This window comes from Cnephaeus nilssonii, assembly GCF_951640355.1.
Source record: "Cnephaeus nilssonii genome assembly, chromosome: 20".
Taxonomy (NCBI): domain Eukaryota; kingdom Metazoa; phylum Chordata; class Mammalia; order Chiroptera; family Vespertilionidae; genus Cnephaeus; species Cnephaeus nilssonii.
The window spans coordinates 34,771,380-34,788,107 of NC_137091.1; the positions used below are offsets into that span (position 1 = coordinate 34,771,380).

Genomic DNA, 16,728 nt, shown 5'->3' on the forward strand with positions numbered 1-16,728 from the left:
GTTCTTGGATTAAATTCAGCCAACATTTATTGCATGTCTGTTGTATGCAGTGAATTTCATGTGATATTGGAGATAAACTGAAGGGTCCCGGGTTCGATTCTGGTCAAGGGCACATGCCCAGGTAGTGGGTTCGATCCCCAGTAGGGGACATGCAGGAGGCAGCTGATCAGTGATTCTCATCATTGATGTTTCTCCCTCTTTCTTCCTTTCTGAAATAAAAAAATATATTTTTTAAAAATTAATTAATTAAAATTTTTCATTGATTTTAGAGCAAGAGTTGGGGGTAGGAGGGAGAAATATCAATCAACCACTTCCTGCATGTACCCAGACCACAACCTGGGCATGTGCCCTGCCTGGGAATTGAACCAATGACCTTTCAGTGTACAGGATGATGCTCAACCAACTGAGCCACACTAGACACAGGGCCTTGATGGTTTTAAGGAGTACTTGTCAGATACTTTATTAGGGTGCCTACTCATAATAATAATAATACTGCGGTAATGAGTTATTGAGAGGAAGACCACAGAGGTAGATTGCCATTTTAATCACATAGGGTACATAATCTTGACATAATTTATTACTGTTTAATGTTGGTCTTGATCACTTAGGTTGTTAGGTTTCTCCAATATAAAGTTACTCTTATTTCACTCACTTATTATACTGTACTGCACACTTAGAAAGGAAGTCCCTATGTGTAGCTCAAAGCTAAGGAGTGGGGAGTTCCACCTCCTCAGAAAGGGCAGAGTATCTACATAAGTTATTTGGAGTTCTGCCTGAAACTCATCTTTAAATTAAAAAAAACACAAAACGATTAATAAGTTGATTTTAGAGGGAGAGAGGAGGGAGAGAGAAACATTGATTTGTTGTTCCACTTAATTTATGCATTCATTGGTTGTTTCTGGTATGTTCCTTGACTAGGGATTGAACCTATAACCTGTATCAGAACAACACACTAACCAACTGAGCTACCCAGCCAGGACTTTCTCACCGTTTATTAATTTATATCAATACAGACTTATTGATATTGAATATATTTTATATTTTGGGTTATAATACAATATTCCTTAATTTCTTGCTCAAGTTGTTCCAGCTTTCTCCATTAGGAGCTCTTTCAGTTGGCTCTGTGTTCTCCAGGATCATCTTGTATATATTTCCAGCCTCAGTCCCAGAATTACATTTCTCCAAGGAGCCCTGGTTCCTTTTATTGAAGAGTAGTATTAGAAACCAAGATCTGGCCCTAGCTGGCATGGCTCAGTGGATAGAGCGTCAGCCTGTAGACTGAAGGGTCCCAGGTTCGATTCCAGCCAAGGGCACTTGCCTGGGTTGCAGGCTTGATCTCCAGTAGGGGGTGTGCAGGAGGCAACCGGTCAATGATTCTCTCTCATCATTGATGTTTCTATCTCTCTCCTTCTTCCTTCCTCTCTGAAATCAATAAAGAAATACATATATATTTTTAAAAAGAAACCAAGATCTGAGTGCTTAGGTATGCTACTGGAGTGTTGATTTGTTTAGGCCCTCTTAGCTGACCGAGCAAAAAAATGCATTTTATTTCTATTTTTAAAAAATATATTTCTTTATCCAAATATCTTATCAAAAGACATTAAATTATACACAGATGATAAGCCATTCAATGTGAGAAAATATTTGTATCATATAAGCAACTAAAAATTGATCTAGAATATATTCCTGTAATCAATAAAAAGACAACCTAAAAACAAAGAAAAAGACAACCTGACAAAGTAATATGAACAGGCATTTTTTTCACTTCAAAGGAAACCCAAATAGGCAATAAACATGATCTGTTGAACTTGATGACTAACTTGCAAAATTAAGAATAAAATCACAATAAGATACTGTTTTACACTGTTTGGCAAATATGAAGTCTGGAGAGTAAGTGAATCAATTAGAAATCTTACATGCCATTGTGGAGGTGCAAATGGGTACAATAGGTTTGGTAAACAAATGGGTATTGTGAAGTGTATTAGGAGCTTTGAGATAATAGCTTTTTGGCTTTTTTTATGTGTTTTTTTTTTTTTAATTGATTTCAGAGAGGAAGGTAGAAGGAGAGAGAGATAGAAACATCAATGATGAGAGAAAATCTTCAATTGACTGCCTCCTGTAGATCCTCACGGAGCCCACAACCCAGGCATGTGCCCTGACCAAGAATCAAACCATGACCTCCTGATGGGCGCTCAACCACTTGGCCCACACTGGCTGGACTTATTTTTTTTTAACCACAAAGTTTCCTTTAAGATAACTTGCTCATAGGTCATGTGCTTGAGGAAAGATTGGGGAACTATATTCCTATAAGTGTTATAAATGAAACAGGTTTTTATTTTGATTATAATTAACAAAAGAGAATTGCAGCTTACGCTCCTATATAATAAAAGCCTAGGTGGCATCACGGCCTCGCGCAGTGTTGTCACAAGATGGCTGCCACGAGATGGCTGTTGTGGGCAGTTGGGGGCGATCAGGCCTGCAAGGGAGCAGTTAGGGGGGTGATCAGGCTGGCAGGCAGAAGCAGTTAGGGGCAATCAGGCAGGTAGGCGAGCAGTCAGGAGCCAGCAGTCCCAGATTGTGAGAGGGATGTCCGACTGCCTGTTTAGGCCCAATCCCTATGGGGTCCCAGATTGGAGAGGGTGCAGCCCGGGCTAAGGGATACCCACCCTGTGCACAAACTTCATGCACCAGGCCTCTAGTTTTTATATAGTTTCTTAAGCAGTAGTAATGATGCATACTACCATTTAGAAAATGTTTTATTCACTGCTGCATTTCCTGCACCTAGAGCAGCATGTGGCACATAGCAGGTGTGTGATGTTTATACTTCACAAACATTATTGTGGCCAACTTGGAATGTAAAAAGTTCCTTACCTGTCTTTTCATCGAAGTTTTTTAGAGAGAGACATCTATTTGTTGTTCCACTTATTTATGCATTCATTGGTTGACTCTTGCATGTACCCTGACTGGAGATCGAAGCTACAACCTTGGCATATCTGGATGACACTCGAACCAACTGAGCTGCCTGGCCAGGGCCTGACAAAAGATTTTTAACATGAATTTACAGAGCCTAGCTGATAGGAATGAATATAGGTCTATTAAAATTAGGCTTTGCTTGTGTTGCAGTTGAAATTAGTATGCAAGCTGTCAATAGGTTACTTTAATATTTTAACTTTACATAGTATTATTTATCAATTATTTGTTCTTCATCCTTACTAAAGATTTGGGTTATTCTAAATTAGCTGTTTGTGCCCTGGCTGGTTTGGTTCAGTGGATAGAGTGTCGGCCTGTGGACTGAAGGGTCCAGGTTTGATTCCAATCAAGTGCATGTGCCCGGGTTGTGGGCTTGTTCCCCAGTAGGGGGCGTGCAGGAGGCAGCCGGTCAAGTCTCTCATCATTGATCTTTCTCTCTCTCTCCCTTTCCCTTCCCCTCTGAAATCAATTAAAAAAAAGTTTTTTTAAAATAAATAAATTAGCTGTTTGCGGCCTGGCTGGCATGGCTCAGTGGTTGAATGGTGATCTATGAACCTGGAGTTCACAGTTTGATTCCCAGTCAGTGCACATGGCTGGGTTGTGGGTTCGGTACCCAGTGTGGGGCGTGCAGGAGGCAGTCAATTGATGATTCTTGCTTATCACTGATGTTTCTGTCTCTCCCTCTCTGAAATCAATAAAAATATATTTTAGAGGTGAAAAAATAAATTAGTTGTTTGTGAAGAAAATTGGAAAAGTAAACATTTGTTCAGACTATTTTGTTGGACATAAATATTTACTACTTTCAAATTATAGCCAGTTGTTTGGGGAAGAAGATGCTGATCAAGAAGTATCTCCTGACAGAGCTGACCCTGAAGCTTCCTGTGAGTAAACTGTTTGTGATAGCTTATTAGTGAGCACCTTTATTTTGCTAATTTAATATTGATAGCTTTAGGAGGGAGAATGCAGTTATGTGCTAGATAATATATATTTAAGATGTATTATATTTAAAACACTGTTTTCAAAATGGGTAGTTTCCTTTTACTGGTGAGAACAGGGTGCAGAAAAATTTTGCTAACATAGTGAAAGAGCTGGGAGTTGTTACCAGATCTAATTATAGGTTATACTTTGAACTGCTCTACTTGTGGCCTTCAGAATCTCAGGTGCAATAAAAATGCCGATGCACATGTTATTCTTCTTTCTCCTTGAACTAAAAATGTTTCGTGTGCAGGTGATGTCCAAAAATGACCTTTTCCCCCCAATGGTAGATGAGAGCTTACTTGTATATTTATTACAGTTAAAAATAAAAGTGGTGTTTCTTTTGTAGGGGAACCAATGGAAGCTGAAGCCAGGGTCAGAGCATCAAATGAAGATGGTGACATTAAGCGTATTTCCACAAAGGAATGGGCTAAATCAACTGGATATGATCCAGTTAAACTTTTTACCAAGGTTAGGTTTATTTTATTATTATGGATTCGGTTTGTTTGAAAAATAGTATGTGGAATTGAATTAAGCTTTCTTAAAAAATATATTTTATTAATTTTTTACAGAGAGGAAGGGAGAGGGAGAGAGTTAGAAACATCTATGAGAGAGAAACATCGACCAGCTGCCTCCTGCATGCCCCCTACTGGGAATGTGCCCACAACCAAGGTACATGCCCCCTTGACCGGAATCAAACCTGGGACCTTTCTGTCCGAAGGCCGATGCTCTATCCACTGAGCCAAACTGGGTAGGGCTGAATTAAGCTTTTTGTGCCTAATACTGTCATAATACATTTATTGATGTAGTCAAGATAAGAGGTTATGAAATTTTGGCATCTATTAAATTAGTGTAGCATCTGTATAGGAGGTAAAATACTGAGGCTTATACACTCTTGGTTGTCTTCCCTTCTCTCACTTTCAGTGAAAGTTTTTCCCCTTATAACGCCTTTGGTTCCTGCTGTTTCTCGTCTTATACACCTTTCCTGCTTAAATTTTCTATTGGCAGTTTGACATGTTCTGAATTGTTTTTGAATCCCAAAGCCTCTTATTTTTGGCTGAATCCTTTTTCATTAGTATTTATTATTTGTCTGCTGAATATTTCTAGAAGAATACTCAGGTTTGTTTAATTGGATCTACTTAATTATAGTGTAGGCCCTCAAATCTGTGTTTTAAAGTCTTTTTATTTCTTCTACTTTGCTCCTTAGTACTATTTAGTTTATCTAGCAGATACTGTGGAAACTCTCTCAGCTCTTCTTAAACTGCCTAATATATTCTTCCGACTCTCACTAAGCAGATGAATTTAAAGATACGTTAACAGGTTTGAAGCCATTGCACATAATTTACTTGTTAAGAGAATATCCCACTTCATTGCAAACTCTTTTTTCTTTTTCTTTTTCTCTTTGAGAAAATTCTCTGAGTTAAGGCTAACTCTTCTACCTCCTATTTTCCCTTCCCCTTGTACCTTATTTTTCAAACAGTATTTTCTCTCTGCCCTGCATCTTAAATCTCTCCTGGCTCCTGCTGTCTGCTTTCTAACATGCACAGGTCTCACTGTCGTAAAAGCAAATGGCCTACTGCTTCATCCAGCTTGCATTTCATCTCTTTGCTCACTGTCCACAGATGTCACAGGTTGACTTTCTTAAACCTATTGCATTTACTTCCTCACTTTTGCCTTTTCCTTGGGGGCGGGGGGGGAGGTTTTTATTTTGATTATAATTAAAATGCACTTACTGTGATATGGATAGCGACAATATTTTCCAAACTGGTGTCTATATACCTGTTTCCATTCCAATGTGATATACATTTCCATTCTTTTATTCAACAGATAACTTTAAGCATCTGTTGTGTGTCAGACACCACTTTAAAAGTACAGGAGATTTAGTGTGGAACAAGACAGAAAATAGGGTCTCTGCTCTTTATAGGAAACTCAAAGTCTAGAGGGGAAGACAAACATTGAACAAGTAATTTCAGTTCAATGTTAAGACATTAAGTTCATTTGCATTGGAATCCTTTAATAATTAGTAGATTTAACCTTATTATTAGACATTATTATTAGACCTAGTATAAGGGTTCAAAAGAAGCTTTCCAGAGGAAATGACATTTCTTAGGGTGAACTAAGATTTTAAAGAATAAGGGAGCACTGGCTGTATACTCAGTGGTTAGACCATCGACCCACACACCAGAGGTCGAGGGTACCAAAGGTTGAAGGTTTGGTTCTTGTCAAGTGCGACATATATAAAGAAAGTCTCAGGTTACAGTACTGAAATCATTCCCATTAAAGGGGAGAGTGGAAAGAGAATTGGAAAGGTAAGCTGAGGCTGGGTCAGGCAGGGCTTTCTAGGTTATATGGAGACAATGGGAATCCATTAGAAGATAGTCTGCAGTGTCACTATAAGGATATATAGGGTATGCAGTGCACCACTCTAGTATCTGATGTTCCTCTTGTGAGCAATATAGGACAGTGCCTTCTGGAATTGTGCAGCACCAGAGTAGTCTGAAGGGCAACCTCCTGTACCCTCTGTATTCCCAGTGGAGAGTGGAGGAACAATAGACCTGGAGTACTTAGGATATATGAGGTGAAGAATCAATATCTGGTTTCCTTCTGGGCAGCAGGATGAACAGGTACCATTCTCTGAGGTAGGTGTGGTAGGAAGCGGATGTGTAGGGGTTGGAGCATAGAGAACGAGATAGGAATCTATGAAACACTGGAGAAATGACGAGATTTTGTAGGTGATTAGAGAGGTTTGGACTAGACATGTATTAGGGATTCATAGGTTTATAGAAAAAGAAGAGTACGAAGATACTCTGTACAGGGACTCTCCGCATTTAATAATTGGATAAAAAAGGACATGGAGCTTGTGCTCGGAAAACAATGCTCATTTCCCATTGCCTGGAAGACTTTTCAGCCAAGTGCTGAAGGTCCTCTACATAATGTCTCCAGCCACATTTGCGACCCATATCCTATCGACTTCACATTTCTTTCCTGTGTCCCCATTTCAGATGTTACCTTCTCCTTGAATTCTTGCCTCATTTCTCAGATTGATACAACAGAATTCCTGATAATACTCCAAGCTATTTGATTTTCACACTATATTCTAATTATATGTATATGTGGCTGGTTTCCCAAAGATTAAAGATGCTTAATAAATATTGATTGAATTGAGTAGATTTGATAGAATATAGTATAGTTCTAACTTTTTTAAAAAATATATTTTATTGATTTTTTTACAGAGAGGAAGGGAAAGGGAGAGAGAGTTAGAAACATCGATGAGAGAGAAACATCCATCAGCTGCCTCCTGCACGTCCCCTACTGGGGATGTGCCTGCAACCAAGGTACATGCCCTTCACCAGAATTGAACCTGGGACCCCTGAGTCCGCAGGCCGACGCTCAATCCACTGAGCCAAACAGTTAGGGTGGTTCTAACTTTTTTATTAAGCCGAATCTAAATAGAGATAAATATAACAAATACGTTCAATAAATCAGTTATGAATAGAAAATGCAGCTAAGGATAAGATAAAATCATTTGAAATTCTACCATATAGAATAGTGTGATTTATGTGATAGTCTGTCAGTCTACATGTAGTAATGTTTATGTTTTTGAAATAGTAATTTTTGTTTATTTGGGGGGTCATATTTCAGAGATGTTACAGATGACTAAGAAATTCTGTTCTGAATAACTTCAGAATATGTATGCTTTATTGGTATGTACCCACAGATTTGGAGATACTGCTAACTGGTATCTCTAGGCTCAATGATTGTGTTCAATTCTTATGGAGTTGGTGTATGTTTATTTAATCTCTTGATTGGTATTATTGTGCTTTGGACGATCTTTGAAGCCTTAGGGGAGCTTTTAGGGAGGTGATTGGTAGGGCAGGGTCAGTCTTCATAACTCAGAGTTCTCTTACTCTGCTTTCCTCAGAGCACTTCTGCTTCTTTTTTCAAATAAGTAAATAAATATATATGTTTTTCTAGAATGAGGGAGGGGGAGAGAGAGAGAGAAACATTGATGAGAGAAAGTCATTGATTGGCGTCCTGCTGCACACTCCACCCTGGGGATTGAGCCCGAAACCCAGGCATGTGCCCTGACCAGGAATTAGCTGGTGACCTTCTGGTGCATGTGATGACTGACGCCCAACCAACTGAGCCACACTGGCTGGGCAGAGCACCTCTGCTTTTAACTGTCTCAGATGTAGGGCTCTGTGTCATATTTCCTTTTACAAAAGACTTGAGCTTCTTCTAAAAATTGTTAGCCTAGGCCCCAGCCAGGTTGCTTAGTTGATTAGAGTGTTGTCCCTATATGCCACAGTGTTGTGAGTTTGATCCCCGGTCAGGGCATATATAAGAATCAACCAGTGAATGCATGAAGAAGGGAACAACAAATCTATGTTTCTCTTTCTCAGGTCACTAAATAAAAATTTAAAAAACATTGCTATTCTACTGGTATACAGCATGTCTTTAAATCAGAAGATATTATAGTGTAATATTGATAATAAATCACCAATGAAGTTTTGCTGACTTATCAGCAAAGGGACTGTAGGGTTCATGGAGTTTTTGTTTGTTTGTTTTAAAGCTTTTTAAAGATGATATCAGGTATCTGTTGACAATGGACAAACTATGGCGGAAAAGGAAACCTCCGGTTCCATTGGACTGGGCTGAAGTACAGAGTCAAGGTAAAGGATACATTTTAGTCTTTGGAATACCTAAATTGGAACCTCAGTCTTTAGCCCTGTTGTTTCTTGACAGTGGTATATGTTCATGGTAAGAAGTTCAAACAATTGAGAAAAGTTTGAAGAAGTGGAAATCTTATCACTATGTTTTAAGGAATGTCTGGGAATCAGATCTATGCATATAGGCACAAGCCGTTCTGTGTGCACTTTACATAATAGAGGCATATAAATTCATATGCTCTGACTTATTCTTTTTTTTTTTTAATATATCTTACTGATTTTTTAAAGAGAGGAAGAGAGAGAGATAGAGAGTTAGAAACATCGATGAGAGAGAAACATCGATCAGCTGCCTCTTGTACACCCCCCTACTGGCGATGTGCCTGCAACCAAGGTACATGCCCTTGACCGGAATCGAACCTGGGACCCTTGAGTCCGCAGGCCAACGCTCTATCCACTGAGCCAAACCGGTTTCGGCATGACTTATTCTTTTTAGTAAATAATACTTAACAAGTCCTTTATCAGTTAACATTGAGTTGTTTCATTTTCCCTGAAACACCATGTGGTGATGAGTATAAATGTACATACATCTTTGTACTTTTGTGTGATTAATTTCTTTAAGATTTAACAGAAACATTTATAATTCTAAATGTAAGTAAAACTATTGCAGTAATGACGACTTCCCTTCAACACACTGTCTCTCTGCTTTATCTGAATTGTATTGCAATTGATGTAAGCACAGCAGTGGTCAGCACATTGGATCTTAAACTTTCCCAGGAGATTAGGGATGTCAGTTTGGAACAGTTTTCTATAGTGATGGATTATGGCTCTAATAGTTTGCACTTATTGAGTGCTTACTATGTGCTGGGCATAATGCTCATCATCTTTATTATGTCCTTGAATCCCCCAGTAACCCTTTGAGGTTCTGAAACAGTCTTGCACCTTTCCCATCTCTATATTAGCAATTTTCTTGTATACATATTTGTATCATAGTGATAATTACTTCAGTAGGATTTGTTTCATATTACTTACTTTCTTATTGGTCAGGCATTGAATTGTTAAACAGTAGGAGAATTATATCTAATAGTGAAATTTCTAATATTTTTTTCCCTTAGGAGAAGAAATCAATGCAGCAGATCAACAAAATGAACCCCAGTTAGGTCTAAAAGACCAACAAGTTCTAGATGTAAAGAGCTATGCACGTCTTTTTTCAAAGAGCATTGAGACTTTGAGAGTTCATTTAGCAGAAAAGGGGGATGGAGCTGAGCTCATTTGGGACAAGGTTCGTTTTGAAATATCAGTTGTATATTTTAGTTTTTGAACTATAGTCAGAAGCTAGTCATTTTTGAATATTGTTTATTTTGCCAGATTTTGAGGGCATAATGTTTGCATGTTTTTATCTTTAATTTCTACATTAAACTGAATTTTCTATACATGAATTCAGGCAATATCATAAAATGTTATTTAGATTCTAATGTGTTCATAGTTTATAATTATGTTGATAAGAGAAATATTGTGAATATATTGTGGTAAAATGTTTTACAGACTTAAGAAAGCTTCCTGTGAGGTATAGATTTAATATAAGTCAAAATCCTTTTGGCCACAACAGCTTTGGGCCATTTGACCTTGAAAGAAATAAAATTGCCTTTCTGTTGCAATAGTAATAACTATTTTAGAAGTGTAAGACCCCTAATACAAAAATGACATGTAATTATCCTTGAAAATTAATATATAATAGTATTTTGCAATTAGATGTCATATTTCTTTTACATATAGAAGTATGTTTTTAAAAGATTTTTATTGATTTTTAGAGAGGAAGGGAGAGAGAGAGGAACATGTGAGAGCATAATGTCGATTGGCTGCCTCCTGCATACCCCCTACTGGGGATCAAGCCCCCAACCCGGGCATGTGCCTTGACCAGAATCAAACCAGCAACCTTTCAGTACACTGGATGACGCCCAACCAACCGAGCCATACCAGCCAGAGCTAGATGTCATATTTTGAGGTTTATTTCTAATTGCAGTCAATATTTTACAAGGCTATAAGTGACATATCTGTTACAAAGTTTGTATGTTCCTGTGATAGTAAAGATTTTCCATGAGTTTTAAAGTAAGGGAAAAAGTGTAGTCAGTATTAGCAAACAATATGATAACTGTAAATTTTGGAATTGTGGTTGAATCAGACATCTAAAATGAAGATAGTGAATTTAGATTTTTGGTGATTCTTGTAAACAGTCTTTAGGTATATGTGATATTAGGAGTAACTATGTTTTAAAAATATTTTCATTGTTATTGTTACAACAGGAATTTGGGAGGTTTTCATCTGTACACAGGGGCTAGATAAGGAAACCTTGGAAGTGGGAATTGTTACCCTCTTGAGTAAAATGTACACCTAAGGGGTGTGAAAAGCTAGTTGCCTAGGGAAGTAACTGATAGACACTGTGTTGGATACTTTAAATATTTCAACTTAATTCTCAGGATTGGGAACAACCTAATTTCAACCACAACATTCCGAAGTGTTTATATAATTTTTCTGTTTAACAGATTAAGGAATTTTGATTCAGGGAAGTTGATTTGCCTGAAGTTACACAGCCAGCCAATAAATATATAAAGGGCTGACATCCTATCAATACTTTTCCTTTCTTTGGTACTTCTGAATTATAGGGTAGGATAGAATCTTCTCAGGAAAGCAGGAAACCTTGCTGAAATCTAATTACAGAGACTAGGATATAGTCTCAGGAAGAATATAAGTTGTCAGGGGAAAACTTTTATTGTATTGTCATTTCTGAAAAGAAGGAGCAAATGTAGTACAGTGGTATATATATGAAGGAGAAGGAAAGCCAAAAGGAGTTGTCCAGGTATTTCTGAGACTATCTGAACAGCTTTAAAAAAAAAAAAAGGCTCCATTTCTTTGCCTGGAATCTGTTTGTCAAACAACCTTCTCATTATAGGCATACCTCATTTTAAAAATATATATATATATATTTTATTGATTTTTTACAGAGGAAGGGAGAGGGATAGAGAGTTAGAAACATAGATGAGAGAGAAACATCGATCAGCTGTCTCCTGCACACCCCCTACTTGGGGATGTGCCCGCAACCACGGTACATGCCCTTGACCGGAATCGAACCTGGGACCCTTCAGTCTGCAGGTCGACGCTCTATCCACTGAGCCAAACCAGTTATGGCAGCATGCCTCATTTTGTTGTACTTTGCTTTGATGCATTTCACGGATGTTGCGTTCTCTTTTTTTTTAAAGTTGATTTTGGAGAGGGAAGAAAGAAGAGAGGAACATTGATGTGAGAGATATACACCAGTAGGTTGCCTCCCATATGTGCCCTGACTCGAATCGAACCAGTGACCTTCCGGGGCACAGAATGACACTCCATCCAACTGAGCCACATCAGCCAGGGCAAATGTTGTGTTTTTAACAAACAAAAGGTTTATTGCTGTGGTTTGGAATGGAACCTGTAGTATCCAAGTATGCCTGTACTGACTGATAAACCCAGGAAAAGATTGCCATTGTCAATTAATAGAATTGGTGTCCAAGTTCCTAGGAGCCTGGTGGCTCATGGCATTCTTGTCAGATTACATTCCTGGGTCAGAAGAGCTGATGATGAGACCCTGCGCCCTACTTATCCAATCTCCATGCTACTGTAAGGCTTGATCTCCTGCCAGGCCATCTCATGTTCTAGTTGATTGGCTGCAATGTTATAAACATGTGAAAGTACTGTTCTGAAAGTAATACTAATCAAATTAGTAAAATTGCAGGGAGACTTATTAAATTAAATTTAAATTTAAATTATTGGCAGGATGACCCATCTGCAATGGATTTTGTCACCTCTGCTGCAAACCTCAGGATGCATATTTTCAGTATGAATATGAAGAGCAGATTTGATATAAAATGTAAGTTGTACTTGAGTTGTGACATCTAAAATACTATTGTTTTCTTTTTTAATACTTAAGCGTATTCATCTTTCTTTTAATTTTTAATGTCTTTTTAGCAATGGCAGGGAACATTATTCCTGCTATCGCTACTACTAATGCAGTGATTGCTGGGTTAATAGTATTGGAAGGATTGAAGATTTTATCAGGAAAAATAGACCAGTGTAGAACAGTGAGTATTTGTATTTTTTATTCACTCTCTTTGTAAAGTAATACATATTTGCAGGGAAAAAAACAATTAAAAAAAACACACACACACATTAAACTGACAATTTTTTAAAAATCAATAAAACTGGTTTAAACTGGAAAAATAATTGTTCCTGTTACCTTGTGAGTGCTGAGTTCTTTATGGGTTTTTAATTTTGTTTGGTTGTTTTATAGTCCTCTGTTCTTTTTTGTTTTCAGTTACAGTTTACATTTTATATTATATTTCATATGTTCAGCATAGTGGTTAGATAATCATAGTGTTTTTACATAGTGTTCCCCTCAATATTTTCAATACCCACCTGGCACTATACGTAGTTATTACAGTACTAGTGACCCAGAGTGTGAAATCGCGCGAGACCCACCCTCACGTGCCTCACCGCACACACAGCCTCCTGGTGACCGGTCTTTGGTCGTTATGGCGTTAGGGCCACTAGGTTTTTATAATATAGATTATTGACTATTCCCTATGCTATACTTTACATCCCTATGTATAGTCCTTTATATTCTTTAATCATTTTACTTTAAACCTGTTTTATATTATTTGATAATGTTACTGTCTGAAATCTCTATGAATGAGTCTACTGTTATGTCTGCCAGATATCTCTCATAGTACAGGAACATTTGTGTGGTGTATACAGGCAGTCCTCTGGTTACGTCAGACTCGATGTACATGTACGTTGTTTTGTGGTTATGTCGCCATCTCCCATTTATTAAAAAAAAGTTCCATCATTTCGACGTATGGACATATGTGCTTTATGTTTTTTATTATTTACCACAAGTAAAGGTCAGGAATTGTTACCTTTCTTTTAATTTTTTTTTACTGTTTCACTTCATTACTGCTGTATAGTGCTCCATGTGAGTGACGTAGGTGCTTATGTAGGTAGGTTCTGACTTAACAGCGAAAATCGCTTTACTTTGCACTGTAGGAACAGATCTTTGTCGTAACCCGAGGGCCTGCTGTAATTCGTTTTTTTAACTGACTTAGTATTTGTTAAAACTCTATTTTTGATAATTCTTTAAGGACCCCTAAAGATGTATTTCTTCAGAGGATTTGTGTTTACTTATATCTGGGTGCCCTAGCGTCTGACCAATCCAGGGCTATTTTAAAACTTTTTAGTTTTTCAATCCACATACATATTCAGACAGCAAATCTGCATGAGCTATATTATTGTAATTTTATAAAGGAAGTTTCCTCTCTCTTTGATGCATCAAGATTGAGATAAATTTTCTTGTAATTTCTGTGAGGAACCTATCCTCTTTATTCTTCTTCCCTTGCAGGTCCTTGTTTTATGTGTCTTCTTAGGTGTATCTCAAGAGTAAGCCACTTGGATATTCTCTATGGATTCCTGCTTTCATTCTGTATTGAGTTTGTGTATCTGAGGTGCTTTGATTTCCTACCAGCTGAGCAATTAAAAATCTCCTTAAACATATTGTGGCCAATAATTTTTTGCAATTTAGTTTTTCCTTTTATAAAAAGATCAATTTACTTTCAGGAATTTCTATTTAAAAAAAAACAAACCCTAGTCTGTGATGGTATTTCAGTGCCATTAGCCCTTGTTTGTTGTTGTTGCTGTAAAAATATTCTCACCTGAGGATATTTTCTCTCTCTTTTTTTTTAATAAATCTTTATTGTTCAGATTATTACAATTGTTTCTCCTTTTTCCCCCCATATCTCCCCATCACCCGGTTCCCTCCCCCCCCGTTGTCCTTATCCATAGGTGTATGATTTTTGTCCAGTCTCTTCCCATACCCCCCACACAGACACCCCTTTCCCCCTGAGAATTATCAATCCACTCCCATTCTATGCCTCTGATTCTATTATGTTCACCAGTTTATTCTGTTCCTCAGATTTTGAATTCACTTGATTTTTAGAATCACTTGTTGATAGATATGTATTTGTTTTTCATAATTTTTATCTTTTTTCTTCTTTTTCCTCTTTTTAAAGAATTCCTTTCACCATATAATACTGGTTTGGTGGTGATGAACTCCTTTAGCTTTTTCTTATCTGTGAAGCTCTTTATCTGCCCTTCAATTCTGAATGATAGCTTTGCTGGGTAGAGTAATCTTGGTTGTAGGTTCTTGCTATTCATCACTTTGAACATTTCTTGCCATTCCCGTCTGGCCTGCATAGTTTCTGTTGAGAAATCAGCTGACAGTCGTATGGGTGCGCCCTTGTAGGTAATTGTTTTTCTCTTGTTGCTTTTAAGATTCTCTCTTTGTCTTTTGCTCTTGGCATTTTAATTATTATGTGTCTTGGTGTGGTCCTCTTTTGATTCCTTTTGTTTGGGGTTCTGTGCGCTTCCTGGACTCGTAAGTCTATTTCTTTCGCCAAGTGGGGGAAGTTTTCAGTCATTATTTCTTCAAATTGGTTTTCAGTATCTTGCTCTCTCTCTTCTCTGGCACCCCCATAATTCTGATGTTGGTACGCTTGAAGATGTCCCAGAGGCTCTTTACACTATCTTCAACTTTTTGGATTCTTTTTTCTTTTTGGTTTTCTAGTTGAGTGTTTTTTGCTTCTTTGTATTTCAAATCTTTGACTTGATTCTTGGGATTCTCTAGTCTGCTGTTGGGTCTCTGTATAATATTTTTTATTTCAGTCAGTGTATGTTTAATTTCTAGTTGGTCCTTTTTCATATCCTCGAGGGTTTGGCTAAATTTATCGGCCTTTTCTAGGAAATTCTTGAAAAACCTTATAACCGTGGTTTTGAATTCTATATCCAGTCGTTTATTTTCCTCCATTTCTTTTGTTTGTGATCTGTTACTTTGTGTCTGCATTTTTGCTGCTTCCCTGAGTTGGTAGGGTAGCTTTGTGTGCTAGGTTTCCTATATGGCCCAGTGGGTCAGCCTCCCCAGTCACCTGAGGTGGACACTCTTGGTGCACCCCTTTGTGGTCTGTGTGTACAGCCTTGTTGTGGTTAAGTCTTGATTGTTGTTGGTATCACTGGGAGGAATTGACCTCCAGGCCAATTGGCTATGTGTATCTTCTGTATCTACGCCGGGAGACCTGTGCTGGAGACAGCCTTATAGGACCAGACTTACAAAATTGCAAAAGCCTCTGTGCTCAGCTTGGATGGGGCACAGTCTCAGGGCTGAGCAGACAGTATTGGCTTCCTGTCAGCCCTGCCCTTGCGCACGCACCTCCAGGCCTCTGCCTTCCGCGGCTCCCCTGAGTTTCTGTCTGACAGTCCAGATTTCCCCAGGCTCGCCCAGAACTGGGGTTCAGTGCAGTCAGGAGCTTCCGACTCCCTTCCACTAGGGAGAGCTAGCAGCAACCTCAGCAGTCAATCTTCTCTGCGTGCACTTGCACGCGCGTGCCTCCAGACCACTGCCCGCCGCGGCGTCTCTGAGTCTCCGTTTGCCTTTCTCTCTACCTGACAGTCCAGGCTCCCCCCGTATGAACTTGGGTCCACGGGGTTTTGCCCGGAACTGGGGTTCAGTGCAGTCGCTGGCTTCCTTCCTTTTCCTGCCAGTGAATGCCAGCCAGGCACTCAACCGCCCTTCCTCTCTCCGCACGTTCTCCGTACATCCGTCCTTTGCAGCTCCTCTGATTCTCCATGTGCTTTCCTCTTTCCTTCTAGTTGTAGAATTTCCACTCAGCCAGCTTTCCTGTGGTTCTGGATGATGTCTGTTCTGTCTTTTAGTTGTTTTGAAATTGTTGTGCGAGACAGCAGTTTAGGTTTTTACCTATGCCACCATCTTGGTTTCTCCATTCCTTGCCTTGGTTCTTATTGTTTGGATATAAGAGAAATGGTAACTAGGTGCTTATAGTGCCAGAAATACATTATTTTTTTTCTCTTAATTATGTAAATGTTAATATTGTAGTCATAGAAATTTGAAAAGGAAGGTAAGCACATTGGTTCCATACATCTGTGAAAGCATTCTCATTAGTTGAGAAGTTGGCTTAAAATTGATAAGAATAACTACTAGGAAGGCACCCAAAAACTGATTTAATGATACCAGAGATGA

The 16,728-nt window shown here is 38.4% G+C and overlaps 1 protein-coding gene across 1 annotated transcript in view; it reads left to right on the forward strand.

The window, feature by feature from the left end:
* The window catches only part of UBA2 (ubiquitin like modifier activating enzyme 2), a 52,922-nt gene that overhangs the window by 13,346 nt on the left and 22,848 nt on the right, over positions 1-16,728 (forward strand). The window contains exons 7-12 of the mRNA XM_079800078.1: positions 3,784-3,851; positions 4,295-4,416; positions 8,519-8,618; positions 9,728-9,894; positions 12,423-12,516; positions 12,615-12,727. Of these exons, the coding sequence (XP_079656204.1) occupies positions 3,784-3,851; positions 4,295-4,416; positions 8,519-8,618; positions 9,728-9,894; positions 12,423-12,516; positions 12,615-12,727 (664 nt within the window). The remainder of the gene's footprint in view (positions 1-3,783; positions 3,852-4,294; positions 4,417-8,518; positions 8,619-9,727; positions 9,895-12,422; positions 12,517-12,614; positions 12,728-16,728) is intronic.